This window comes from Lepus europaeus, chromosome 12 (assembly GCF_033115175.1).
Source record: "Lepus europaeus isolate LE1 chromosome 12, mLepTim1.pri, whole genome shotgun sequence".
In the NCBI taxonomy this organism is placed as follows: domain Eukaryota; kingdom Metazoa; phylum Chordata; class Mammalia; order Lagomorpha; family Leporidae; genus Lepus; species Lepus europaeus.
Genome location: NC_084838.1, coordinates 77,369,056 through 77,396,901, shown reverse-complemented (window position 1 = coordinate 77,396,901; position 27,846 = coordinate 77,369,056). Strand labels below are relative to the sequence as shown.

At 37.8% G+C, this 27,846-nt stretch overlaps 1 protein-coding gene across 4 annotated transcripts in view; it reads right to left on the bottom strand.

Annotated features, from left to right (window-relative positions):
* SMC5 (structural maintenance of chromosomes 5) overlaps window positions 1–27,846 on the bottom strand; it is a 119,092-nt gene that overhangs the window by 38,752 nt on the left and 52,494 nt on the right. For 3 of the 4 annotated variants that reach the window (XM_062208394.1, XM_062208395.1, XM_062208397.1), the window contains exons 9-15: window positions 20,716–20,971; window positions 17,936–18,090; window positions 12,733–12,846; window positions 8,612–8,706; window positions 7,869–8,001; window positions 1,840–2,013; window positions 1,596–1,765 (exon numbers count right to left, since the gene is read on the bottom strand). In XM_062208394.1, the coding sequence (XP_062064378.1) occupies window positions 1,596–1,765; window positions 1,840–2,013; window positions 7,869–8,001; window positions 8,612–8,706; window positions 12,733–12,846; window positions 17,936–18,090; window positions 20,716–20,971 (1,097 nt within the window). The remainder of the gene's footprint in view (window positions 1–1,595; window positions 1,766–1,839; window positions 2,014–7,868; window positions 8,002–8,611; window positions 8,707–12,732; window positions 12,847–17,935; window positions 18,091–20,715; window positions 20,972–27,846) is intronic. The other variant, XM_062208396.1, reaches the window with a different exon arrangement.

Sequence of the window (27,846 nt, the reverse complement as noted above, 5' to 3'; positions counted from 1 at the left end):
TCCTGGCTCCTGGCTTCAGATCGGCACAGCTCCGGCCGTTGTGGCCATCTGGGGAGTGAACCAGTGGATGGAAGACCTCTCTCTCTCTCTACCTCTCCTCTCTCTGTGTAACTCTGACATACAAATAAATAAATCTTTAAAAATTATAATATATAATAAAATAATACATGATGTATGGATACTATCCATGGGTAAAACATATATTTAGGGACTGGTGCTTGGCTTAGCAATTAGACTCCTGGTTAAAATGCCTGCCTTCCGTATCAAAGTGCCCAGATTCCAATCTCTGCTCTGCTTCTAATTTCAGTTCCTTGATATTGCGCACTGTGGCAGGCAGTAGGTGATGGCTCAAGTGGTTGGGTCCCTGCTACACATATGAGAGAACTGAACTGAGCTCCTGGCTCCTGGCTCTAGCCTGACTCAGCCCTGGCCATTTAGGACATTTTGGGAGTCAATCAGAGGATGGGAGCTCTCTGTCTGTCTCTCTGCTGCTCAAAAAGAAAAACTAAACAAAAAACACCCATTTAAAGTAGAGTGGGAGCTAGCATTGTGGCAGAGCAGGTTAAGCCACTGACTGAGATATACTGGAGCAACGGTTTGAGCCCAGGCCACTCTGCTTCTGATCCAGCTCCCTGTTAATGTGCTTGCAAAGGCAGTGGAAGGTGGTCCAAGTACTTGGCCCTACCATCCATGTGGGAGACCAGGATGGAGCTGCTGGCTCCTCGGTTTGGCCTGGCACAGACCTGGCTGTCTCAGCCATTTGGGGAGTGAACCAGCAGAGGGAAGCTCTGTTTCTCTCTCTCTCTCTCTCTCTCTCTTCCTCTGTCCCTGCCTGTGTCACTCAGTTTTTCAAATAAATAAATAAATATTTTTTAAAATACAAAGTACAATAGATTTTAACCTAACAGAATACACACAAATCCACTGACATGATTTCACACTGTAATTAAACCTTAGCAAACTACACTTTGGCAAGTATTGATGTAGTATTAAAGAATATTCACAATTAGCTAAAAAGTCTATTAAAATATTTCTCCATTTTATAAGCACATATTTATATGAAGCCAGATATCCTTCATTATACCTCAACCACAACATCTCATAACAGACTGAACACGGAAGCAGGTATGAAAAACCTACTAACTTCCAACTAAAGAGATACGCAAAAGTGTAAAACAATTCTACTCTTCCAATTATATTCTATTTGGAAGTTATTTTTCATAACTATTTCATTCTAACAAACAATATTTATTATTTTTAAATAAATTCATACTTAAAACAACGTTTTAGTTTCTAAGTGGTAAATAGCAATAGATGTAATCCATATAAAAACTTCTTAAGATCTCCATAATTTTAAGTATGTAAAGGTGTCCAAGGATTGGAATAGCTGACAAGAGAAAAGAACGCATAATACTTAATAATATTTATCTCCTTTTGACAAACTGACTAAAATGACATTTGGGCAGTCAGATAAAGTTGAGAGAAACACGACTACAAAATGTGTGTGTGTAGAAACTTTCTAGTCACTAGAGGGTGTCTTTAACCATGTCTCACACAGCATTTAACACTCTCCCCTCAGACAGTCTAAAAGATACCTTCCCAGTTTGGAAGTGATTTTTTGTTCCAGTTGTCTTTTTCTGGTTTTTCTTTCAAGCAGCTCCTTCTTCTTCTGTCTAAGTTCATTGTCTTTGTGTTCCAGATGCTTGTTCGTCTCACGTAAGGTACTCAATCCTGATTCCACCAATTGCAATTTTCTATTAATTTCCTATGGAAATTCAAAATTGTTAATATATGCAAAACACAGTTCCTTTTTCTAACATTCAAATCAAACTAACCAACCTTTAGCTGTTCTTCCAAATGTCTTCTTTGCTCTAGATCCACAGTGACAGTGAGAAACTGGGCCACTTTTAGGGATGTATTACTAGAAATAAGTTTGTTTGAATAAAAAGAAGTTTTCACCACATACTTTTCTTCTGCTGTATAAATTTGTTTTAATCGAGTTTCTTGTATTACCTATAATGTAAAACAAATGTTAGTGTACATGTAATAATAATTACAATACACGTTTTAAAGAATAAAAATTAAAAATACAGAACAAGTGAATTTCAAAGGGTCTAATTTAGCATAAAATACACTACATATACCTTCTGTTTTTTAATTTATCCAACAACATCTCTAAAAAGGTGGTTGATTCATTTAAGAATATTATATTAGAGAGCAATACTAAGGAAAAGAATTAGGAGAAAACTAAGAAAACCAGAAAAGTTGGCTATACTACTACTTCATTACATAATCTCACCCAAATCAGCATACTTTAGAGTTTTATATTTAAGAAAACATATCAGGAGCCAGATACCTAGAATGGTGAACTATGTTATCTTGGTAAATCATTTATTCTCCCCTACCCACAGGTATACTGTTCAGAGATGGAGAGCTTAATATTTAGTTTCTGTATATTTTGTTCCTTACTCAATGGAAGCATTTTTCAGATGAAAGTACATAAAATTTTTGTCCTTTGTGTTTTTCAAAATATTTTCTTAAGAATTTATACAAGGAGTTTCATAAATTAGAAAACATTCTAAACACTGTGACATTGTTAAGATCTACTTCCGTGTATATATGAAGAATAGGCTGTTTTCCTACAGTTTTTTTCTAATTTATAAAGATTCATAACTAATACTACCACGGCTTGTTTCCTTCCAGGATTATATACTCTATAGATAGATTTAAAGCATAGTCAATAGGGTATAAACTGGCACATTAAATCCTGAATAGTCTATTGTGAAGAAAAACACTAAATGAGGTTAGCCTACCCAAGTTCCATAAACATTGAGGTTTTTTTTTTTTTTTTTTTTTTTTTTGGACAGGCAGAGTAGATAGTGAGAGAGAGAGAGAGAGAGAGACAGAGAGAAAGGTCTTCCTTTGCCGTTGGTTCACCCTCCAATGGCCGCTGTGGCTGGCACATCGCACTGATCCAAAGCCAGGAGCCAGGTGCTTCTCCTGGTCTCCCATGCAGGTGCAGGGCCCAAGGACTTGGGCCATCCTCCACTGCACTCCCTGGCCACAGCAGAGAGCTGGCCTGGAAGAGGGGCAACCGGGACAGAATCCGGTACCCCGACTGGGACTAGAACCCGGTGTGCCAGCACCGCAAGGCGGAGGATTAGCCTATTGAGACACGGCACCGGCCTAAACATTGAGTTTTAAATGGAATTTGACCCAACAGGATAGTGAAGGAGGGGCATTTACAGCAAAAAGGACATCTTAAAACTATGTACAATTTAACCACAGGGCACTATCTTAGAAATTAATGAAACAACAATTCCATAAATAAGGTGTTAACACTGTGACAGAACCTCAAATGTTAAGGCTTGATAATAAAGTGAAACATTCACTAAGAAATACATTTTTAAAAAAAAATATCAAGTATATCTTTTTTTTTTTTTTTAAGATTTATGTACTTGAAAGTCAGAGTTACGCAATGAGAGAGAGAGAGAGAGAGAGAGAAAGAGGTGTCTTCCACCCGCTGGTTCACTCCCCAAATGGCTGCAACGGCTGGAACTGTGCCAATCTGAGGCCAGGAGCCAGGAGCTTCCTCCAGGTCTCCCACATGGAGGCAGGGGTCAAGGACTTGGGCCATCTTCTATTGCTTTCCCAGGCCACAGAAGAGAGTTGGATTGGAAGTAGAGCAGCTGGGACTTGAACTGGTGCCCATATGGGATGCCAGCACTGCAGGTGGCAGCTTTATCTGCTACTCCAAAGCACTGGGCTCCGGGAAGTAAAGGAAGAAATATTCATATAGATATTATTGCCACTATTTATATCTGAAACAAACTGAAAGACTGAGGCTATAAACAAAGACTTGCATCTTCAAAAGATAATGCCAGGGGCTTTACTAGGTGCTCAAAATATGTCCTGCTTTGGATTTACAGTATGTACATGAGTCTGAAAAATATCTCATGATAACTTAAAGGAAGGAACTGGGACAATAAAGTATAAGAAACATTCAATGTGTTTAAGAATTTAAAAAATTGGGCTAACATGAGAGTTTCTCAGGCATGGAAAGCCAAGACACTGTGGCAAAAAATGACCTATATGAAAGATCTCTGTGAGTGAGATCCCAGCGGAAAGAAGGAGCCATCAAAGGAAGTACCTTTCTCTGAAGGGAGGAGAGAACTTCCACTTTGATTCTGGCCTTGTCTAAATAAGGTCAGAGTCTGTGAACTCAAGAGGCTTCCATATTCTTGGCAGCTCATGACAAGAGCCTTGGGTGATTACTGACGTCATAAATAAGAGAGTCAATTGTTAAATCAACAACAGGAGTCACTGTGCACTTACTCCTCATGTAGGATCTCTGTCCTTAATGTGTTGTACTATGTGAATTACCTGTAAAACTAGTATTTAAATAGTACTTTCTACTTTGTGTTTCTGTGTGGGTGAAGTCCTTGAAATCTTTACTTAGTACATACTAAATTGATCTTCTGTATATAAAGAGAATTAAAAATGAATCTTAATGAAGAATGGGATGGAAGAGGGAGTAGGAGATGGGAAGGTTTGCGGGAGGTAGGGTGGTTATGGGGGGAGGGAAATCGCTATAATCCAAAAGTTGTGCTTTCAAAATTTATATTTATTAAATAGAAGTTTTCTTAAAAAAAAAAAAAAAATGGGCTACCACTGTGGTGTAGTGGGTAAAGCAAGCACCCACATTCCATATAGTCTCTGGTTCAAGTCCTGGATGTTCCACTTCTGATCTAGCTCCCTGCTAATGCACCTGGGAAAGTAGCAGATGATGGCTCAGGTCCTTGGGCCCCTATACCTACACAAGAGAACTGGATGAAGATCCTGGCTTTGGCCTGGCCCAGCCATGGCCGTGTGGCCATTTGGGGAGTGAACCAGAGGATCTGGAAGATAACTCACTCACTCACTCTCTCTCTCTGCCTCTCCCTCCCTGTAACTCTTTCAAATTAATTTCACTTTTAATGTAAATATATGAATTCCAATGACATTTTTCTACTATAAACAGAAGTGAAAAAGTTCTCTAGATGAATTAAACACATGTTAAAAATGCATAAAAACAATTCAATTAAAGCACTGCTCAAAATGCAGGATTTACAAGCATAGTAGTTGTTCCTTTCTGCCCCAAAGTGAAGAAAGAAATCCCTTATCATACTTATTGTCTTTCTGCATTAGTAAAGAATTTTTCCTACCCTTACATTATGACAGAAATTTGCATATGGTCTTGTCCTCTTTTCTAAACCTCACTTTAATACAGGAGACATACTTCCATTTGCAAAGTTCTATTTTAGTTTCCCTGAATGATCACCATATCATGATGTAATTTTAAATTAAAGACACAGGCAGGGCTGGTGCTGCGGTGCAGTGGGTTAATCCTCCGCCTGTGGTGCTAGCATCCCATGTGGGTCTGGTTCTAGTCCCAGCTGCTCCTCTTCTAATCCAGCTCTCTGCTATGGCCTGTGAAAGCAGAAGATGGCCCAAATGCTTGGGCCCCTGCACCCATGTGGGAGACCCGGAAGAAGCTCCGGGCTTCAGATCAGCACAGCTCTAACCGTTGCGGCCATCTGAGGAGTGAACCAGTGGAAGAAAGACCATTCCATCTGTCTCTCACTCTGTAACTCTGCCTCTTAAATAAATCAATCTTAAAAAAAAAAAAAAAAGACATAGGCAACTTACTGTAGTAACTCTTTTTTTTCAGAAACAGGTTGGTGATGAGCCCTCGTTCCCATATTCTGTTAATGAAGTACAAAAAGCTCCCATATTAATTGGCTTAGGAATACTTGTATATGAGTTCTTAGGATTTTAATTTTAATTTTTTAAAAATTTTCTTTTTTTTATTTATTTATCTGAAAGGCAGAATTACAGAGAAGTCATGGAGGAGGGGGAGAGAAAGGAAGGGAGGGAGGGAGGAGTCAGATGAGGGAGGGAGAGGGAGAGGGGGAAGAGAGAGAGGAGACACATTCCACCTGCTGGTTCACGCCCCAAATGGCTGCAACAGCCAGGGGTGAGCCAGGGTAAAGCCAGGAACTTCATCTGTTCTCCAACTTGGGTGGCAGGGACCCAAGTAGTTGGACCATCATTTGATGCTTTCCCAGGTGTATTAGCAGAGAGCTGGAGTAGAAACAGCAGCCGAAATGCAAAATAGCACTCACACAGGATGCTGGCATCACAGGGAAGAGCTTAACAAACTGTACTACAAAGTCAGTCCCAGGATTTTTTTTTTTTTAATGTTCATTTATTTTTTTTTAATCTACTTGAAAGCAAGAGAGAATGAGAGTGAAAGAAAGAGTGGTTCACTCGTCCAAATTCCTGCAAAACCCAAGGCTGGTCTAGGCCAAAGTCAGGAACTCAGAACTCTACCTAGATCTCCCACGTGGATGGCAGGGGCCCAAGCAGCCACCATCTGCTGCTTTCCAGAATGCATCAGCAAGAGGCTGGCATTCTGATATGGGATGTAAATGCCCTAAGTGCTGGCTTAAACAGCTGAGCCACCATACCCACCTCATGGCTGTCAGGAATTACATTTATTTACTTAAACATTCATTATTCATTCAGATTTATTTATTTGAAAGTCAGAATTACAGAGGGAAGGGAAGAGACAGAGAGACATCTTCCATCTGTTGATTCACTCTTCAGAAGGCTGAAATGGCCACAGCTGAGCCAGGCTGCAGCCAAGAGCCAAGAGCTTCTTCCAGGTGTCCCACATGGCCAGCAAGGGCCCAAATATTTGGGCCATTCTACACTGTTTTTCACATGCCATTAGCAGGAAGATGAAGCGGAAGTGGGGCAGCCAGGACTTGAAACAACATTTACATGAAACGCCAGCATTGCGGATGGTGGCTTTATCTGCTACACCAAAATGCCAGCCCAAGGGAATTTAAAACATTTTCTAATAAATTCAGTAGTATAAAAAGTAGCTAGGTCTGTATAGTTCCCAATGCTTAGGAGCAGTATTAATATGTCAATGTATGGAAACACCTATGCTAGGAAAATTTCCCACTTATGCCTGTGAGAAAAAAGTACGTGTGATCTGGAGTCACAGATTACTTGTAAAAAGAAAATTCCAAACAGTATTAGCAAAATATAGGAACTAAGAGTTTCTGCAGCTATATTAGCTAAGAAAATGAGATGAGGAATCGTCATAGGACAGTTTTGAGTAGAAGCTTTACAAAACAGTTCTATACTGTAGCCTACCATTCTAAACTACAATCTGTCTGAAAGATAACCTGGAATATGAGACTTCAACAAAGGTTTATCAAGCAGGGAAGAATCAGGAAAGAACACCAAGTGCTTCCTTCCTGATATTTACTTTATTCAATTATCTTACAGACATTAAGTACGGACCTATTGCAGTTATCTCCGTATCACTCTTACCATGAAGTGTTAGCCAACACTCACTGTTTTATGTCTCATTAAAAAATAACAGAATGAGCCGGCGCCGCGGATCAATAGGCTAATCCTCCGCCTAGTGGCGCCGGCACACCAGGTTCTAGTCCCGGTCGGGGCGCCAGATTCTGTCCCGGTCGCCCCTCTTCCAGGCCAGCTCTCTGCTGTGGCCTGGAAGTGCAGTGGAGGATGGCCCAAGTGCTTGGGCCCTGCACCCCATGGGAGACCAGGAGAAGCACCTGGCTCCTGGCTTCGAATCAGCGCAGCGCACCGGCCGTGGCGGCCATTGGAGGGTGAACCAACGGCAAAAGGAAGACTTTCTGTCTGTCTCTCTTACTGTCCACTCTGCCTGTCAAAAAAATAAATAAATAAATAACAGAATGATACACTTATTTAAATTTCTGGCTTCACTTTAAGCTAAGTAGTTTGAGTAAAACTATGAATTTGGTAAGTATTCACTACTTTCTTACCCGTTCAATTCTTTCTCTGGTCCTTTCAGTTCCTACTGGAACTTCATGAATATGATACTGGCAGCACAGGTAGCTCATCACTGGATCAGGTGCATCAAACAATTCTCGCAAATAAGAGAAAAAGCCATACTGTCTGAAAGGAAAAATACCAACTCAATTTTTCTTAAAATTATCATTAAAAACATGAAATCTAAGGTTGGCAAGTGGTCAACAGGAAATATAAATCATTTCAACAATGGTATGGTAATAATTGGGTTTACTTAATTTTTTTACATTTTAAAATCACTTCACATTATTTACCTTATTGTCAGAGAAGCCTAAACTATTTATGATTACAAAATATTAGAATGTTTTTGCTTCTTCTATTGCTTTTATGTTCTGAATGTTTACTTAGTTACTTTGAATTGTAAATTTTATAGTCAGTCATTTTGGAAGTTATTTTTACATTAGAAGGTGATGATTTATCACTTCATTTTCCCAATAACTAACCCACTAATTTCCTGCCAATTATTAAATATTCTAACACTGTTCTGCAGATCTGAAATATCACCTTCATCATATACTAACTATACCATGGCTGTGTGTTCCTGAGCCCAAAGTTTTCCATTTTTAATTAAAGATCCTAAAAAAGATTACTATAGCTTACAATAAACATATTATGTGACAAGGAGTTAATTAAAATTTATTTAAGAGATAAATTATTTAATACTTCAATCAAATCTAATAATTTTTTCAAAACTTACTTCAGTTCATTTAGAGATCTTGAAGGTGCTTTGGCTGCATATGAATTCTTGGGAGCAATAACAGCATTTACCCTTAATTTTTTATTGTCACGAACCTGAGTTAAGAAAAAACCCAATATTTTAATTAATGTATATTCTCAACTGAAATAATTTTAAGGGGGGGAAGAGATTGGGGTAGCAGTTAAGATACCACCAGGGATGCCTGCATCAGTATGGGAGTACCTGGGTAAAGTCCTTGTTCTGTTCCAATTCTAAATCTAACTTCCTGTTAATGTGCACCTTGCGAGGCAGCAGGTGATGGTTCAAGTTCTCAGGTCTCTGTTGCCCTTGTGTTAGCTTGCATTGCTGCCTCCTGGCTTTGGCCTAGCCTAACCCCAGCTGTTGTGGACATTCGGAAAATGAACCAGTGGTTGGGAGACTTCTGCTTATCTCTCTCTCTCTCTCTCTCTCTCTCTGACTTTCAAATAAATAGAGAAAAGAAATAGTGGAAAGAAGGAAGGGAGGAAGATGATCTTCAAAGTTACCATAATCCTACTAGTAATTCATGGGATAATCATAAATCGGAACACTGGATATTTGATGATAATTCCAAGAAATTTATACTGTGACATGATAGCGTAATTACATTTTTTTTAAAAGTTCATTTCTTTCAGAGGTATATACTAAAATACTTTCAGATAAAATAGAATGAGACTTGCTTCAAAATAATACAGAAGAGGGATAGTTCCATTAATGGCAGTTTATCTCGTATTGGGCTAAGCTTTTCACAAATAATAATTATAAACTCTGGACTTTTAAAATATTTTTATTTATTTGAAAAGCAGTTAAGAGAAAGAGAGGGAGGGCAGGAGGCGGGGGGGGGGGAGGGAGAGAGAGAGACAGACAGAGAGAAAGAGAGAGAGGAGGGAGGGAGGGGTCTTCTATTCACTGGTTCACCCCTCAAATGGCTATAATGGCCAGGGCAATGCCAGGCTAAAGCCAGGAACAGGGTAGAGAAAACCAAGGACCTGGCCATCCTCTGCTGCTTTCCCAGGTACAAACGGCAGAGAGCTGGATTCAAAGTGGAGCAGTTGAGACTTGAACCAGCGCCCATACATGATGCCAACATCACAGACAATGGCTTGGCCTGCTATGCCACAATGCCAGTCTTGAACATTTTTTTTTTCAAAGCTTTAATTTAAAATATTTGAAAGGCAGTAAGATTGGAGAGACATAGAAAAAAGAGATCTTTCATCTGCTAGTCAACTCCCCAAATGCCAACAGCCAGGATTGGTCCAAAACTCAATCTGATCTCCCACAGGGGTGGCAGTGACCCAAATACTTGAGCCAGTACCTACAACACTAAAACTCTGCAGAAAACACAGAAAGAAGCACTTTTCAAGCCATTTCATGATATTACCATAACCCTGATACCAAGACCTAACAAAAATACTTAAAAAAAAAAATACTACAAACCAATATCCTTCATGAACACATATGCAAAAACCCTTTACAAATTATTAGCAAATACAACACAGCAATACATGAACAGGATACACAATCAAGCAGAGCTTATCCCAGAAATGCCAGATGTAAAACTAACCTATTTATCATATTTGATCACAGGACAAAAGTCAGTATGTGCAGATAACAGAATTGACAAAATTCAGCAGCTATTCATGATAAAAATGTTCAGCAAACTAATAACAGAAGGAAATTCTTTTAACATGATAAAGGACAGTTATGAAAAATCTATACTAAACATCACATTTGATGGAGAAATATTGTGTGCTTTTCCTCGAGGACTGGGAACAAGGATGTCTAATCTCTCTGACATCACACCATTTTAGAAGTATATGGCAATGTGGCAAGACTAAATAAAAAATAAAATGTTGGAAAGGAAGACATAAAACAATCTATTTAGAGAACACACTACATGAAAAATCCTATGGAACCTAAAAAAGCAACTACTAGAATTCAACAATTCAAGAGTGTCACAGGATACGAGGTCAATATAAAGTATTGTTTGTCACCTATACACCAGCAATAAATGATTACAAAATGAATTTTAGAAAACCATTTACATGTGTCAAAAAGCCATAAAACACATATTTAAGAATGTGCATATTTAAATTATACATTTAACAATGTATGTAGTTAAATTACATGCTAAAACATTTAACAAAAGATTCACTGGATTTACACATAGAATAAGACATAACAATGTTGAGAGATAGTAATGGAGTCATGTTGGGATGGTGGAAAGGAGGAATTTCATGGTGGTATGACTGGTAATTCTGAAATTATTTTCACAGCATTCTAAGCCTGAACAAATGAGTAAATGTACTGATGGCTTAGGGAGCTATCTTTCTCACTAGTATGGAAAAGAATCACAAATGCAAAAGGAAAGAAAAATTTTACTAATAGTTACAGCTAGTTAACAATTTACAATTCATATATATCAAATGTAATACACAGTTAACCAACTGCAACATGGCCCAAGTACTTGGGCGCCTGCTACCCATGTAGGAGACCCAGATAAAGTTCTTGGCTCCTGCCTTCAGCCTGGCTCAGACTTGGCTGTACAGCTCTCTGGGGTATAAAGCAGCAGATGGAAGATCTCTCTTTTTCTCTCAATTGCTCTGCCTTTCAAATAAATAAATCTTAAAAAAAAAAAAAAAGCAAAAAAAGCTAAGAGTTTAAAATTCATTTTAAAAGTACATTTATAGGAGCCAGCATTGTGGCACAGTGGGTTAAAGTCCCAGGCTTTAGTGCCAACATCCCATGTGGGCGCCGGTTCCAGTCCCAGCTGCTTCACTTCCAATCCAGCTCCTTGCTAATGTGCCAGGGAAAGGAGCAGAAGATTGCCCAAGTCCTTGGGCCCCTGCATCGACTGGGAGACCCGGCTCCTGGCTTTGGATCAGCTCAGCTCTGGCTGTTGCGCCCATTTGGGGAGTGAACCAGCTGATGAAAGACCTCTCTAACTCTGTGTTTCAAATAAATACAAATAAATCTAAAAACAAAACAAAACAAAACAAAAAACCAAAAAACCTGTATTAGTATGGGGATTAATAAACAATTTTAAAAAGTATATATATAGTTATCCATAAATATGTAACAATATATGATAATGGTTAATAAGCACTGTTATACTTTTACATTTAAATAACTTAATTATCACAACCATTTTTTGAAATGGCTACTATCACCCTCATTTTACAGAAGAGGAAACTGAGGCAGAAAATATCTAGATCATCTAAACTATAAGCAAAGCCAGCACTCAAATCCTGGCAGCCAGCTACAGAGTATATAATCTTAATTACTATGCCATGCTGACTTTCAATGGCTTATATTTTCAGTCAGTGGTATTCTTCTAGCCAGATACAGAATTATTATTCTTTGAAAAGAAGTTTCATTTATATTATTAAGAAATAACATCAAACTGATTTTCCCTTCAACAAAAAACCAGTTCATTCTAATAATTTCTTTTTCTTTTTAAGATTTATCTACTTATTTGAAAGGCAGAGTCGCAGAGAGGCACAGGCAGAGAGAAAGAGAGAGAGAGGGGTCTTCCATCTGCTGGTTCACTCCCCAAATGACCACAATAGCCAGAGCTGAGCTGATCTGAAGCCAGGAGCCAGAAGCTTCTTTTGGGTCTGCCACGCAAGTGCAGAGGCTCAAGGACTTGGGCCATCTTCCACTGCTTTCTCTGGCCATAGCAGAGAGCTGGATGGGAAGTGCAGCAGCCGAGACTCGAACCGGTACCCATATGGGATACCAGCACTACAGGTGGTGGCTTCACCCACTACACCACAGCACCGGCCCCATAATAATTTCTAAGATGTGAAAAGCCAAAGGTACATCATTACAATACTTCCTTCTCTAAAACAATGTGACAATTATTTTTCATGTTAATTTCAAATGATACTTTCAAAATATATTACAGATGCTAAAAGGCTAGTTTGCTTTTACAAAACAAACCTATTCTCTAATAATGCCATAAATAGGAAAGAAATTAGCAGAAATGAATATTACACAAGAGTTATCTGGTGACAAAATTAACTTTTTGCTCTAGTGAAGTTAAAAATTCAATTATGGAAAGATAAGCACCAAGTGAGCCAGTGTTGTACTGGTTGACTTGCCTCTTTGAGGAAAACTTCCATGTCTTCCTGACTTTCAAATACAAAGGCTCTCAAGTCATTTGATGGAATATGATTCTCAATATACTTGGCATTTTTATTATCTTTCATATTGATCTAAAAAAACAAAAAGTTATTTTCATGAAGCTAAACCGATTAAAACACATTACATTTAACTTAGACTTATTTAATTAACACGTATTAAAGAGAAAATAAACAAACTTGGTATTAAAGGGTCATTTAAAAATATGTAATCTCAAAAAAAATGTAATCTCATTATCACCCAAAAACAACCAATACAAGGGTAAACAATTACCAAGATTTGAATAGTATCTGATGCACAATGATTCTGAAATAACTTAAGTTCCTTTTAGATCAGCTCGTTCAAAGCATTTGAAAATCTAAGACTGTGATGTAGAGTATAATCAATTCTCTTGTTTCGCAAAATTTTTAATATTGTTCTTCTTAATTTTCAATGTAACTTTGCATTTCATAAAATGCTTATTTCTCCTTACCTACTTTAAAGGCAGAGTGACAGATATGGAGAGAGAGAAAGAGAAAGACATTTTCCATTTCTGCTGGTTTACTTCCCAAATGCCTGCAACACCAAAGACTGGGCTAGACCGAAGCCAGCAGCTAGGTATCTAGACCTGTCTATCCCAGGTCTATTGTGGGCAGGGGTCTAGGTAGTTCAGCCATCATCTGTTGTCTCCCAGGATGCATTAGCAAGAAGCTGGATCAGAAGTAGAGCAGCAGGGACTCCAACTGGAACTCCCATACAGAACTGCAGGTGTCCCCAAATGCTTATCCTGAGAACTTTGTATTATATATGGAAATAACTATTACAAAAACACAAGGAATTGAATAAAACTTTACAAGGCTAATAGATAAAACTTTGCTATAGTTTAATTCTAACCACAGTGCCTTCAAGAGAAACCTTAGGTTGATACAGATAATGCAGAAGCTTCTTGACTTATTTGAAAAATATTAATTAATTAGGCATTTCTGCATGGAAGGCTCAAGGTTACTGAAAAATAACAGGAAAAATAACTATCTCAAGAAGAGTGTAATCCGTTATTTAGTGCAGATGAGTAAGTATGTTAAAAAGCAAGGCGTGATGAAGCCCATTAACAGAGGTACATAAAAAGTGCTATCTGTGGAATTTTAAAGAAGACAGATTACTTTGAGCAGATAGAAATTGGTTTATTGGAAAAAATAATGAAAGAGGAGGCATTTATATGCTATAATATATCATGATGTGTACTAGTTAAGAGATAGCGTTCCTGGGTCAGAAAGATGTCCTTTCAAATCCTGTAAGTCAACTTGATCAAGCAGTACTTAAATATCAGAAAAGTAGTTAATTTCATTCATAAGAGATATAGCAAAACTCATATACATCACAGGATTTAATGTGGATTAACAGAGACAAAACAATAAATAAAAAAAAAGTACCATGCTTGTCACATAAATGCTGACCAATACTGGCATCTATTTTAAACTACAGAATACTATTATAAAAAATGGACAAATAAATTAAAATCCATAGTACATCACATAAACACTATAAATATTTAATGTATATTATTTCATAAATTTTAGTTTACTCCCAAATTATTTATTTACTTTTTAAAATTTTTTCATTTTTGAGAGGCAGAGTGGAGAGTGAGAGAGAGAGACAGAGAGAAAGGTCTTCCTTTGCCGTTGGTTCACCCTCCAATGGCCGCCACGGCCTGCATGCTGCGGCCGGCAGGCCAGCGCACCGCGCTGATCCGAAGGTAGGAGCCAGGTGCTTATCCTGGTCTCCCACGTGGGTGTAGGGCCCAAGCATTTGCGCCATCCTCCACTGCACTCCCAGGCCATAGCAGAGAGCTGGCCTGGAAGAGGGGCAACCGGGACAGAATCCAGCACCCCGACCAGGACTAGAACCTGGTGTGCCGGCGCCACTAGGCGGAGGATTAGCCTGTTAAGCCACGGCGCCGACCCCCAAATTACTTTATTAAAAGGAATGATACAAATGCAAGAAAATATAAGTGGGTATTTACTACAACTTACCAAAAGGGAGAAAAAAAAAAAAAAAAAAAAAAGGAACCCGGGGCCAGTGCTGTGGCTTAGTGGGTAAAGTCACGGCCTGCAGTGCCAGCATCCCATATGGGCGCCTGTTCAAGACCTGGCTTCTCCACTTCTGATCCAGCTCTCTGCTATGGCCTGGGAAAACAGTGGAAGATGGCCCAAGTCCTTGGGCCCCTGCACCTGCATGGGAAATCCAGAAGAAGCTCCTGTCTCCTAGCTTTGGATCGGCCCAGCTCCAGCCGTTGTGGCCATTTGGTAAGTGAACCAGCAGATGGAAGATCTCTCTCTCTCTCTCTACCTCTGCCTCTCTGTAACTCTGCCTTTCAAATAAATACATAAATCTTAAAAAAAAAAAAAAAAAAGTAACTCCAATATGACCACAAGAAAGTCACATACACACACACAGAGACAGAGAGAAAGAGAGCACACGCCAAGTCCCTGTTTGCTGGTTCACTCCACAAATGTCCATGGTGGTCAGGGCTGGACCATGTTTTAGTCTGGAGCTCAGCCTAGATCTCTGACATGTGTGGAAGGGACCCAACTTTCTCCCAAGATCTGCACTAGCAGGAAGCTGGAATTGGAAGCTGGAGCCCAGACTGGAACCCAGGTACTCCAATATGGGACGTAGGCATCCTAACCAGGTCAAAATCCAGCCTGCTCTTTTTTTTTTTTTTTTGACAGGCAGAGTGGATAGTGAGAGAGAGACAGAGAGAAAGGTCTTCCTTTTTGCCGTTGGTTCACCCTCCAATGGCCGCTGCGGCTGGCACATTGCGCTGATCCGAAGCCAGGAGCCAGGTGCTTCTCCTGGTCTCCCATGCGGGTGCAGGGCCCAAGGACTTGGGCCATCCTCCACTGCCTTCCCGGGCCATAGCAGAGAGCTGGCCTGGAAGAGGGGCAACCGGGATAGAATCCAGCGCCCCAACCGGGACTAGAACCCGGTGTGCCCCGGCGCCGCAAGGCGGAGGATTAGCCTGTTAAGCCACAGCACTGGCCCCAGCCTGCTCTTTTTAATGGCTATAGACAAACCAGCCTAGGACTTAGTTCTCATTCTCACTTGTTCTCAGGTGTATTTATTTATTTATTTTATTATTTATTTATTTTTATATAAGATACTCTGACGTGTGAGCATCCACAAGCCCCTATCTTGTACAACTTGTTTACGAAGTGAATTTTTGACAAACTTCAACTGCTAATTCAGGTCATTCGTCTCAAAGAAGTTACATAAGTAGGTGTCATTTTGGCTTCTGGCCAGAGTGCAGTTCCAGTAGTGACTGACTCACACTTTTCCCCAAATGTAACAATTCTCCAATGTATCCACAGTCTGGTCTCCCAATATCCTCAAGGATGATTTAGCTATATGATGTTGGTTCTGCAGCTTCCAGTTTCTTAGGATATTCCCTCTTCTCATAAGATAACTGAAGAAAATATTTGCCAAAGTCCTTCTACGGACATCGCAAAGGAGCAAGGCACATTCAAACAGATACAGGAGAGAACATTTCAAGATGATCTGACGACTGATCTTTCACAATTTAAATGAAAATTTCCTATACATCTTACTCTGCAATGTTTTATGTTTATTGTCATAAATATCTTTATATTAGTAGAGACCTAGAGCGACATTTTCAATTACTGCATAGTGTTTTATTATAATTTACTTATTAGAATTTACTTAACCAATAAGCATTTCTGTAAATTATCTTCTTTTGCCCTATCACTTTGCTATTATAAACACTACTATGAGGAGTACATATATAAATACATCTTTGCACATTTCTCCCATTCTGGATTAGAACTGTTAGAAACAAATCATGGACACAGTTGGCTAACTGACAATTTATATATTGAAATTTTAAGTTTGCATATTACTAATTTGCCTATGGAGGTGGCAGCACTTCAACTAGGCCTTGAATGGGTAGGGGGACATATGGAGGGAGGGAAGTGATAGGAAAGGCAAAGGGTTATTCTAAGAAGGCTAATAGAGTATACCTCTTTATCTCAAAGATTCAATGACACTGAGTCAGTTATCTGACTCAATGACAGGCCACTATTAGGAAGTCAAATAACACATGACAAATAAAATGAAGCTCTGAAGCATTTTGAGGTCAGCATATTAGTAAATATCTGTTCACGATTACCTTCGTGTTGTAACTTACACTGAGTTATGGTATTTAAAAAATATTTTCTTTCAATCCTTATCAGACTAATCAAAAACAATGTCTACATCCAAAACAAATTTTCTTCTTGATATGGCAAGAATATTCAAACAGTACACAACTGAGTAAGAGAGAATATACAATGTATATCCCTTTTACTAATATAATAAAAGACAAAAACTGTAAAATTATTTTTAATAAAGCATATCACAAACATGAAGTTACAAAAAATAAGAGCTTTTCATGAATCCTGCATGAATTATTTTCAAAAGAAAAAAAATTATCTAGCAAAAATAATCATTAAATCATTTTGGGATAAGCTTTAAGCTTATATATCTGCATTTCATTACCAAAGAATGGTGTTTTTCATTTTTTCACTCCTTTATTTAGATAAACTTATTTTAAATAGTTTAGATGGAAATCATCCTAGTAAATAAATGGTCACACTCATTAACTGATTTACTAAATACAGTTTTAACTTTTCTTGATGAATTACTGTTATCAATAAGAAAGAGCTAACAAATACTGTATGATGTCAACAAACCACTGATTTCATTCTCAAAATCTTCATTAGATGGTTTATGGTAGCAGGTGATTTTTCTATTCTATCACATATCCCTTATCAACATATTTATTCATAGAAGTTTTCACCTCTTCAGTCAGGTTTTAATATAATTCCTTCTATAACCTAAGGGTGGAAAGTATCAGGAAGAACTTAGTAATCAAGCTGATTTTATACATAACTCTTCCATAAAACATCAGTCTCCTACATCTTTCTCCAAAAGAGCTCACACGTTTTATGATAAATTATTGCCCTCAGTAATCGGGGCCCTTTAAAAAGCTCATGTATAGAATCGGCAGTGTGCCAGATGCTGCAAGTCTGGTAACAGAAAACCAGGGTATTAAAAAGATTAAAATCTACAATGATTACAAACAGTAAAACTAAGCAACACTATCAAGATGAATAAAATAAAATTTCTTACCGTGAGCATGATGGGCTCACAGACTCTTTGCTTAAATTTGTCTCTGTTATTTCTTAGCCATAAAACAGCATCATAGGTGTCACGGTATCTCTGTCTCAGCTTATCTTCCTTTTGATTCATAAGATTATCAAAACGTACAATATGATCATCCACATCTAAAATTAGAAAACAAAACAGCGTTTCTTTGAAGACCTTAATTAGTGAAATAATCTATTAATTCTAAAAAATATCCTAGATCTAAAGGTTATAAAGATTACTCCACAAGTACTCTGCAGAGAGGAAAAGACCTGGCCTGGAAAAATCACCTTAGAATTTTCCAACACCTGAGTTAAAAGAGGATCTTGAAGCTATAAAAAATATAAACCAGTTAACCTAAAAAAGAATGAGAGGGGCCAGTGTTGAGGCATAGCAGGTTAAGCCACTGCTTGCAACCCTGGCATCCCTTACTAGAATACTCTGTTTTGGATACAGCTTTCTGCTAATGAACCTGGGAAGTAGTAGAAGATGTCCCAAGTTTACAAAAGATCTATATAGAGTTTGTGGCTCTTAGCTTGGGCATGGCCCAGACTTGTCATTCTGGCCATTTCGGGAAGCTCACTCGCTCTCTTGCTCTCTCTCTCTTTCTCCCCTTCTTTCTTTCTCCCTCCCCACCTCCTTCTCAAATAAGTAAATATTAAAAGAAGAAATACTAGTTTTCCTATCAGAAGACAGTGGCAACAGGCCTTCAAAATTCTAACAGAAAAATTATTTTCAACCTGAAGGTATACACACAAAACTGAGAAGAACTGACCATAAAGATATTCTGAGGGATACAAAGACTAGGAAATTACCTATAAAATACCACTTCTTAGCATGTTATCTGAAGATATACTGTAACAAAATAAGTATATAATGTAATAAAGTCACAGAATTCAGAAATAGGTCTCTCCAAAAAAGAGAAAGAACGAAAAATCACATATGATTTCTTGACAATATCCAGCTTAGATACAAGGTGAACAGAAGACCAGAAGTCAAGAAAATGTCTGATAATTTCTGATAATTTCTTTATTCAATTTGAAGATAAAAGAAAGCAAACACTATTTTTTTAAAAAGCTAAATTAAAACCCTTAAAAATGATCAACAAAAGGAAAATTTAATCATAATGTAATATTTGGCTTAGCTGCGACCAAGTTTCATTGTTATAACCACTTCCAATCTAGCTCTCTGCTGTGGCCTGGGAAAGCAGTGGAGGATGGCCCAAGTCCATGGGCCCCTGTACCTGCATGGGAGATCTGGAGGAAGCTCCTGGCTCTGGATTCGCACAGCTCCAGCCATTGCAGCCATCTGAAGAGTGAACCAGTGGATGGAAGACCTCTCTTTCTCCCTTTCTCTCTGCCTCTCTGTAACTGCCTTTCAAATAAATTAATTAATTAAAAAAATATTTAGTGTTTCTCAACTTCCATAATTAACTCATAAGCAGGGCGTACAAAAATTAGTTATGATTCCCAGTAGAATTTGTTTTTAGTCTTGAAAATACAAAAATCAGAGTACAGATGAGAGAATTAAAAATATGATATGGGAAGAAAAAGAAAAGCAACGATACGAAGACTAGTATTTTCAGCTGATGAAGTATGCAGTCAAGCAATATTGACAACTGTTAGGTGACAATAAAGAAAAGATATGAACATACTCTAATAATAATGAACCTTTAAAAATTTACTTTCATATTACTTGAAAGTCATAGAGAAACAGAGATCGGGTCTTCCATTCACTGGTTCACTTTCTAAATGCCACAACAGCCAGGGTTTGGCTAAGTTCAAGCCAGGAACCTGGAACTCAATTCAGATCTCCCACACGAAGGACAGGAACTCACCTACTTGAGCCATCACTGGCTACCTTCCAGGGAATTCATTAGTAAGAAGCTGGAACTGAAAGCAAAGCCAGGAATCAAAAGCAGAGCCAGGACTCAAACCCAAGCACTCTGATACATGATATGGGCATTCTAAGCAGTGTCCTAACCACTGTACCACATAACCTCCATCCAAATCAATAATATAATAATCACATTTGAGAAATTATAATAGGAAAAAAAGTTATAAGCTGAAATATTCATCCAGAGTGATTAAACACCAAAAGATGATGTCTCAAATTAATTAACCAACCTATAGTGGAATACCGATTAATATACATATATAATTTATATATAATATATATACATACATATAAGGAAGGACTATTACAGAAAACTGCTAGCAGAGTTGCAGGGAGTTACTCTTGAGAGGGTCTGGAGGTAGGAAAGGGGTTATAACCACCCCCTTTTTAAAAAACCCACTACTTCTCCTTTTAAAAAACATACACATGTACTATACTTTGATAAACACATACAACTAGGTTCTGCTGAAATTCATATCTGGCATATATTATTTATCAGACAGAACATAAGACCTCTATCCAAATAACGCTAAAGCACTATTTATATATAATCTATCTGTAGAAAAGAATATGATGGCTATGAACAAATAGCTTAAGCCTGATATGAGTAGGAGTGCACAACTCTGTACAGAAAACAAACCTCAGCACAATGAGAGAAATTAAATCAATTGCCTGACTCTGAAATTAGACAATGGTCAGCCAGTAGCTGATACACAGAGGATACTGGCAATTAAGGTTACAGAGTTAGAATTGAGCTGTTTCCTCAACAATACCTGAACAGTTTAAAGAAATGATGATCAGAAGAGGAGAGCCCACCAAGAAAATTCTCCATTTTACAAACACTTCACTCTGACTTTAAAAAAACTTACTCTTTTTCTCCTTTTCTAGAGTTTCCCTCTCTCTTCGCTTATCAATGATCTCGCCTTCACATAATGCCTTTTCATCTTGAACTCGCCTAAGATCATTTGTAATGGCATCAATCTGGGGCTGAAGATTTTCACAATTTTCAGCGGTCTTCAGTTCATTTTGCAAATCCTCTATCATTTTGCGAGTATTACTTATTCTCCTCTGTCGGTCATGCTCTTCGTTTTGTTTTACTATTAAAGCCTGCTGAAGTTCCTCAATCTAGTAAAACAAAAGTACATTAGTACTTAAGACTGCTTTTTTTCTGCCTGGTTTATAAGTATTACATAGTAATACAGTTTCACAAATAAAAACAAATCTTAGAATATGGGGTATTTTTCTTACAAAAAGGTACCTGGCTGGAATTAAGACTAGAAGATTATCAGATAATCTTACCAGACTGTATATTTATTCTACTTAGTTATTAATATACCTCAAATACCTAGAGTAGTGCTTAGCATATAATTAGTACTCATTATTTGAATAAACAAGACTTTATAAGGCTAAACATATTTCTAAATATTTAGAGGAAGTACATACTACATGCCTTAATACTGAAATTAAAATCCATGTGGTAAAATACACAATAGTTTCAATAAATAATAGAAATGATGATGACATCATTACTAATTTTAGGCTGAAATAAACTATTTCCTTTCAATAAAATTATCCTGCATCAGCATTTCAACTTAATATCATGAGAGTTTAATCATGTATCTATATGCTCACATTTCTTGACTTATATGTAAGATAAAAAAACTTTTAAAAAGCCAGCTATCTAATTTGCCACCTGATGTTAGAAGAATTTTAATCTAAATGAGTCTACCTAAAACAGAATTAAGATTTTTAAGATATACATCCACACAAATATATATTTTCACACCCAATTTACATTTTACAACCAGAAATTCGTATTAAAAGATAAACACATTATATAATCTGTTTATTAGCTGGTCTTCTTTCCAAATTCCCTTCCCGGTTATGAAAGTCATAAAATAATTCATTACAAAAAAATAGAGAAAGCACACACTCATAAACCAGTGAAAATCACTTATAATCTTCGTATCCTTAAACTCTTATATTTTAATGCCTATCTGTGTCTGTCTAAAGAACACATTTTTTGATGAATGGTATCACTTAAAGTACACTGACGGCAGTTTCTCATTACCCTCTATCTCCTTGTAAAATGAAAGCTTAACACCTGCATCATGTCCTGTTTCACCCTATTCCTTATGTTGGAAATCCGGAGTGGTATCAATTACTCCTTTCTAAAGATCCAGCTTTGGTAGTATCAAGATAATGAACTGAATTTAAGCCAAAATCTTTTCTCTTATATCAAGCATAGAGAAGAGAAAATAAGTTAGAAAAAATTAAGATACTTATCTGTCATGAAAAATTAGCAACATTCAAAGGTCCTAAAGGAAGGAGGTTGACAGCAGCCACAGTGCTTAGGTAGATACTTGGAAGAATATATAGGCATGTCACAGAAGATAAGTAAATAATTAAGAAGCATTAAGAACATGATGAAGTCCAAATCCATGAAAAAGGAGTAAGAAATTTCACATAATATATACAGCATATAAGCTTTGTACTCCCTCACAGACTACCAAGATACTGAAAATCACTAGGCTGCCAAAGCAAAGTTGCAGCAAGAGGTTGTTCTCTGACACTGATCTGAAAACTTGCAAAGCAGCCCAATGGTCCCTAACTTTCCACCCAAGCTTCCTGAACTCTTTAATTTGTTTGTCACCTTTATCCAAGAAACTACTGTGCCAAATCACTCTAGTGTTCACGACTAGCTCAAGCACAGTAAGCCTACCCTCTTAGAGCACCAGTCTTCCTCTAGGAATCCATCAGTACACTACTACTTATCTTCAATCTATGAAACATTCTTTTTTTTTTTTTTTTTTTGCTAACTGAAATTTGACTATCTCTGGATGACACTTCTCCTTAGGGACCTCTCAAGTGGTGACCTTTTCTTGCCATAGCCCATTTTAAGACACAAAGGTGAGGACAGTGTCCACACCACCACTGTATTCCTTCCTCTTTTAAGTGAGCTCCAATTCAGCTCCTCTGAAGAACATGGAATCAGACTTCACCACCCTTGTTGCTATGCTGACTACCTTCCCCAAGATCCCCCTCTGCCCTGTTCATTCACTGATTATGTCAGCACCTGATTCACTGTCTCTCACAAAAGATCAATAGAGGGTGAACCAACGGCAAAGGAAGACCTTTCTCTCTGTCTCTCTCTCTCTCACTGTCCACTCTGCCTGTCAAAAATAAAAAAAAAAAAAAAAAAAAAAAAAAAAAAAAAAAAAAAAAAAAAAAAAAGATCAATCTTACTCTCTGGCCTCCTTGTTCCTTCTTCAGTCTTTTTCTTAAGTTCTCGTAAGGCATCTTCTCTTCTAGTTGGAGGGTTATACTCTAGATCACATAAATCACCAAAAATCACCATCTCTAAAACTTGGTACTTCCATACCCTATGCCTGGATCACTTCTTTCCTCCTCTTTCACTCACTCATATTCCTATTCTAATCATCCCTTGATCCTGCAGGGTCCTAAAATCCGGTGATCCCACTACTTTTTCACAATCCATCATCCTCCCTATACTATAACTACCCCTTCTGCAAATACCTCTTAATGCCCCCATTCCCACATCACAATAGCTAGGAGAAAGTCCAGTCCTAATTAAATCTAACGATATGCCTTCTAAACAACTGAACTAACAGGACAAACTCTCAAAAACGGGTTTCACTTTAAACTTTTTGGCCAACGTTTAAGTGGACACTCAAAACTATCTATCAGACAAATCTAGTACACTTCTCTAATCAATGTGTGCTCTCATTCTGAGATGAGTTCATGCCTTTCCCCTCTATCTCAATCCTTTACTGATCCCTTAACTCTCTTCAGCTTATGTCTTTGTTTCATAATCAGTTAACAGAATAGTTAAAATTAACATACTTCTGGGGAGAGGTTCAAAGATGGCGGAGTAGGGACAGAGCTTACTAAACTAGCCCAGGAGAAGATAGTTTTAAAAATGTGCAGATACTGTAGTCTCAGGGAAGAGTTAGGGAAAAGAATGGCAAAGGAAACTCTACCAAAATTAAAGGGACACAGTGGACCTATGTGGAGGGTGTAGGCTCCCACAGTTTGGGACTCCCAACAGCCAAGAACCTATGCACCAGGAAGAACCTAAGAGGAATCAGGCTTGAAGACCTGTGGGGGAAAGTGTAGCAGCCAAACTAGAGGAGAAAAAAAAAAAAAGGATGGGACTGACATGTTTTTCTCTCTCCGATCACTTTACAAAGGTATACTGTGACAAGCCGATAGAGTAGGCACCATTTTGGACATTTGTAACAACTGCGCCAGCTAGTGTCTGAGCCCAGCAATCAGCTGAGTGGAGACTCCTGACTCTGGTGGGGAGAAATAACAGGGGGCTAGGAGCTTACAAAGTGTGAAGCTTCTGAAACAGAACTGTGGAAAAAAAAAACTGAGGGTGTGTGGGGGGAATCATGGTGTGGCTCGGACTTTGAGCAGTCTCAGTGGAGGATGCCACAAGCTTGGGGGTTCCTGATTACCTGGTGAAAGACATTGTTGGGGAATCTGAACTTACACTGACAACTACTTTGCGTGGTCCTTGGGACAGAGCAGATGAATATTATACCCACTGGGGCTAGCGCTCAGGCACTGATCTCCATTGAGGAGAACTCAGCTGAACAGAATATACTTCCCTTCTGATTAAAAAAAAAAAAGATATTTACCACGCCAAACCTGGGTGTGTCACCTTAGGCATGCCCTTAACCATGGAAAACTGAATAGACCTCTGTGGCCACGCCCACTAAAAGCCTCTAGAGATTCAGTGAAAGCAGACATCCCACTTATCTACAGAGTCATGGTAGAATGATAAAAGCTGCCACAGCCAAGAAGAAGAAGAAGAAGAAACCAACAGGTATCTCCACAAATGCAAAACAAATGCACCAATCCAAGAAACAAGAATAAGGAAGACAAAATGATGCTCCCAAAAGAGCATGACACTTCAATACTAGATTGTGAAGATGATGAGATAGAAGAAATGGAACTCAAAAAATTGATCATAAGATTACACAGAAGTAAACAAAGGGAACACACAAAGTACTGAAATCTGTGCAGGACGTGAAAGAAAATTTCTCCCATGAAATTGAGATCTTAAAGAGAAATCAAAATGAAATGAAGAATTCAATAGAACAAATAAAACATGCAATGGAGAGCCTTAAAAACAGAAATCAGTAAGGCAGAGAGAGAATATTGGACTTATAAGACAGGAATCTATAGGATACTAAAAAAAAAAAAAAAAAAAAAAAAAAAAAAAAAAAAAAAACAACAACAACAACAACAAACACACCATTCGGTTTCTAGGAGTTCCTGAAGGCATGGAGAAAGAGAAAGGATTAGAAGGCCTTTTTAGTGAAATATTTAGCAGAAAACTTCCCAGGTTTGGAGAAAGAAAGGGACATCCAAGTACAGGAAGCACACAGGACTCCCAATAAACATAACCAGAAAAGATCCTTGCCACAACACACTGTAATCAAATTCACCACAGTGAAACATAAAGAGAAGATTCTAAAATGTGCAAGAGAAGTGTAAGATTACTTTCAGGAGATCTCCAATTAGACTCATGGCAGACTTACCAGAAACCCTGCAGGCTTGCAAAGAATGGCAAGATATAGTCCAAGTCCTAAGAGAAAAAAAACTGTCATCCCAGAATATTATACCCTGAAAAGTTCTCATTTGTGAATGAAGGTGAAATAAAGATCTTCCATAACAAACAGAAATTGAAAGAATTTGTCACCACCCATCCAGCCCTGCAAAAGATGCTTAAGGATGTGCTGCACACAAAAATACAGAAACATGAGTATCAATATGAAAGATGGTAAAGAAAGAAAATCTCTCAGTAAAAGATCAAAGGAAATTCAAAGTATAAATTAGGAATATCTTTGAAAAAATGGTGGGGCAAAGTCATTACTTATCAGTAGTCACACTGAATGTAAATGGCCTCAACTCCCCAGTTAAAAGGCACAGACTTGCTGAATGGATTAAAAAAAAAAAAAAAAACCTATTTTCTGCCTACAAGAAACACATCTACCAACAAAGATGCATGCAGACTGAAAGTGAAAAGATATAAAAAGATATTCCATGCCAACAGAAACCAAAACAGAGCTGGTGTAGCCATCTTAATATCAGACAAGATACTTTTAACACAAAAACTGTTAAAAGAGACAAAGAAGAGCACTATGTAACAATTAAGGGCTCAATTCAACAGGAAGATGTAACTATTTTAAATGTATATGCACCTTATTACAGGGCACCTGACAGTTTAAAAGAAAGGTTAAGAGATTTAAAGGGAGACGTAGACTCCAATAATCTACTTTCAGAATGGGCCATCAAAGAAGAAGGTACTTTTCTCTGAAGGGAGGAGAGAACTTCCACTTTGACTATGACCTTGTCTAAATAAGATCGGAGCCGGCGAACTCAAAAGGCTTCCAAAGCCTTGGCAACTCATGACAAGAGCCTAGGGTGATTACTGACGCCATACACAAGAGTGTCAATTTGTTAGGTCAACAACAGCAGTCACTGTGCATTTACTCCTCATGTAGGATCTCTGTCCATAATGTGTTGTACAATGTGAATTAATGCTATAACTAGTACTCAAACAGTATTTTACACTTTGTGTTTTTGTGTGGGTGCAAACTATTGAAATCTTTACTTAATATATACTAAATTGTTCTTCTGTATATAAAGATAATTGAAAATGAATCTTGATGCAAATGGAAGGGAAGAGGGAGCGGGAGATGGGAGAGTTGCGGGTAGGAGGGAAGTTATGGGGGGGGGAGCCATTGTAATTCATAAGCTGTACTTTGGAAATTAATATTTATTAAATAAAAGTTAAAAAAAAATCCACTTTCAGCAATGGACAGATCAACCAGATAGAAAATCAACAAGGAAACAGCAGATTTAATCAACACTACAGACCAAATGGACCTAACAGATATCTACAGAACTTTTCATCCTACAGTTGCAGAATACACATTCTTCTCAGCAGTGCATGGAACTTTCTCTAGGATTCACTACATACTAGGCCATAAGGCAAGTCTTAGCAAATTTAAAAAAAATCAAAATCATACCATGTATCTTCTCAGACCACAATGGAATGAAGCCAGCAATCAGCAACTCAGGGATCTCTAGAGCATATGCAAACACATGGAGATGGAACAACATGCTCCTGAATGAACAGTGGGCCACAGAAGAAATCAAAACAGAAATAAAAACTTTCTTGAAACAAATGAAGATGACAACACAACAAATCAAAACTTAGGGGACACAGCAAAAGCAGGGTTAAGAGGAAAGTTTACAGCAATAAGTGCCTACATCAAGAAATTGTAAAGGCACCAAATAAATGAGCTATCAATGCATCTCAAGGATCTAACAGCAAACCAAACCCAAAACTAATAGAAGAAAAGAAATTAATTAAAATTAGAGAAGAAATCAACAAAAACTGAATAAAAACAATACAAATGATCACCAAAAAGAGCTGCTTTTTGAAAAAATAAACACAACTGACATACCATTGGCCCAACTAACCAAAAAAAGGAGAGAGAAGACCCAAATCAATAAAATTAGAGATGAAAAAGGAAATGTAACAACAGACACCACAAAAAAAAAAAAATCATCAGAAATTACTACAAACAGCTATATAACAACAAACTTGGAAACCTAGAAGAAATGGATAGATTCCTGGACACACACAACCTACCTACCTGAGCCATGAAGACATAGAAAACATAAACAAACCCATAACTGAGACAGAAATTGAGTCAGTAATAAAGGCCCTCCAAACAAAAAAAAAGCCCAGGACCGGATGGCTTCACTGCTGAATTCTACCGAACATTTAAAGAAGAACTAACTTCAATTCTTCTCAAACTATTTAAAACAATTCAAAGGGAGCGAATCCTCCCAAATGCCTTTCTGAAGCCAGCATCACCTTAAACCCTAAATCTGGAAAAGATGCAACAGAGAAAGAAAACTAGACCAATTTCCCTTATGAACACAGACACAAAATT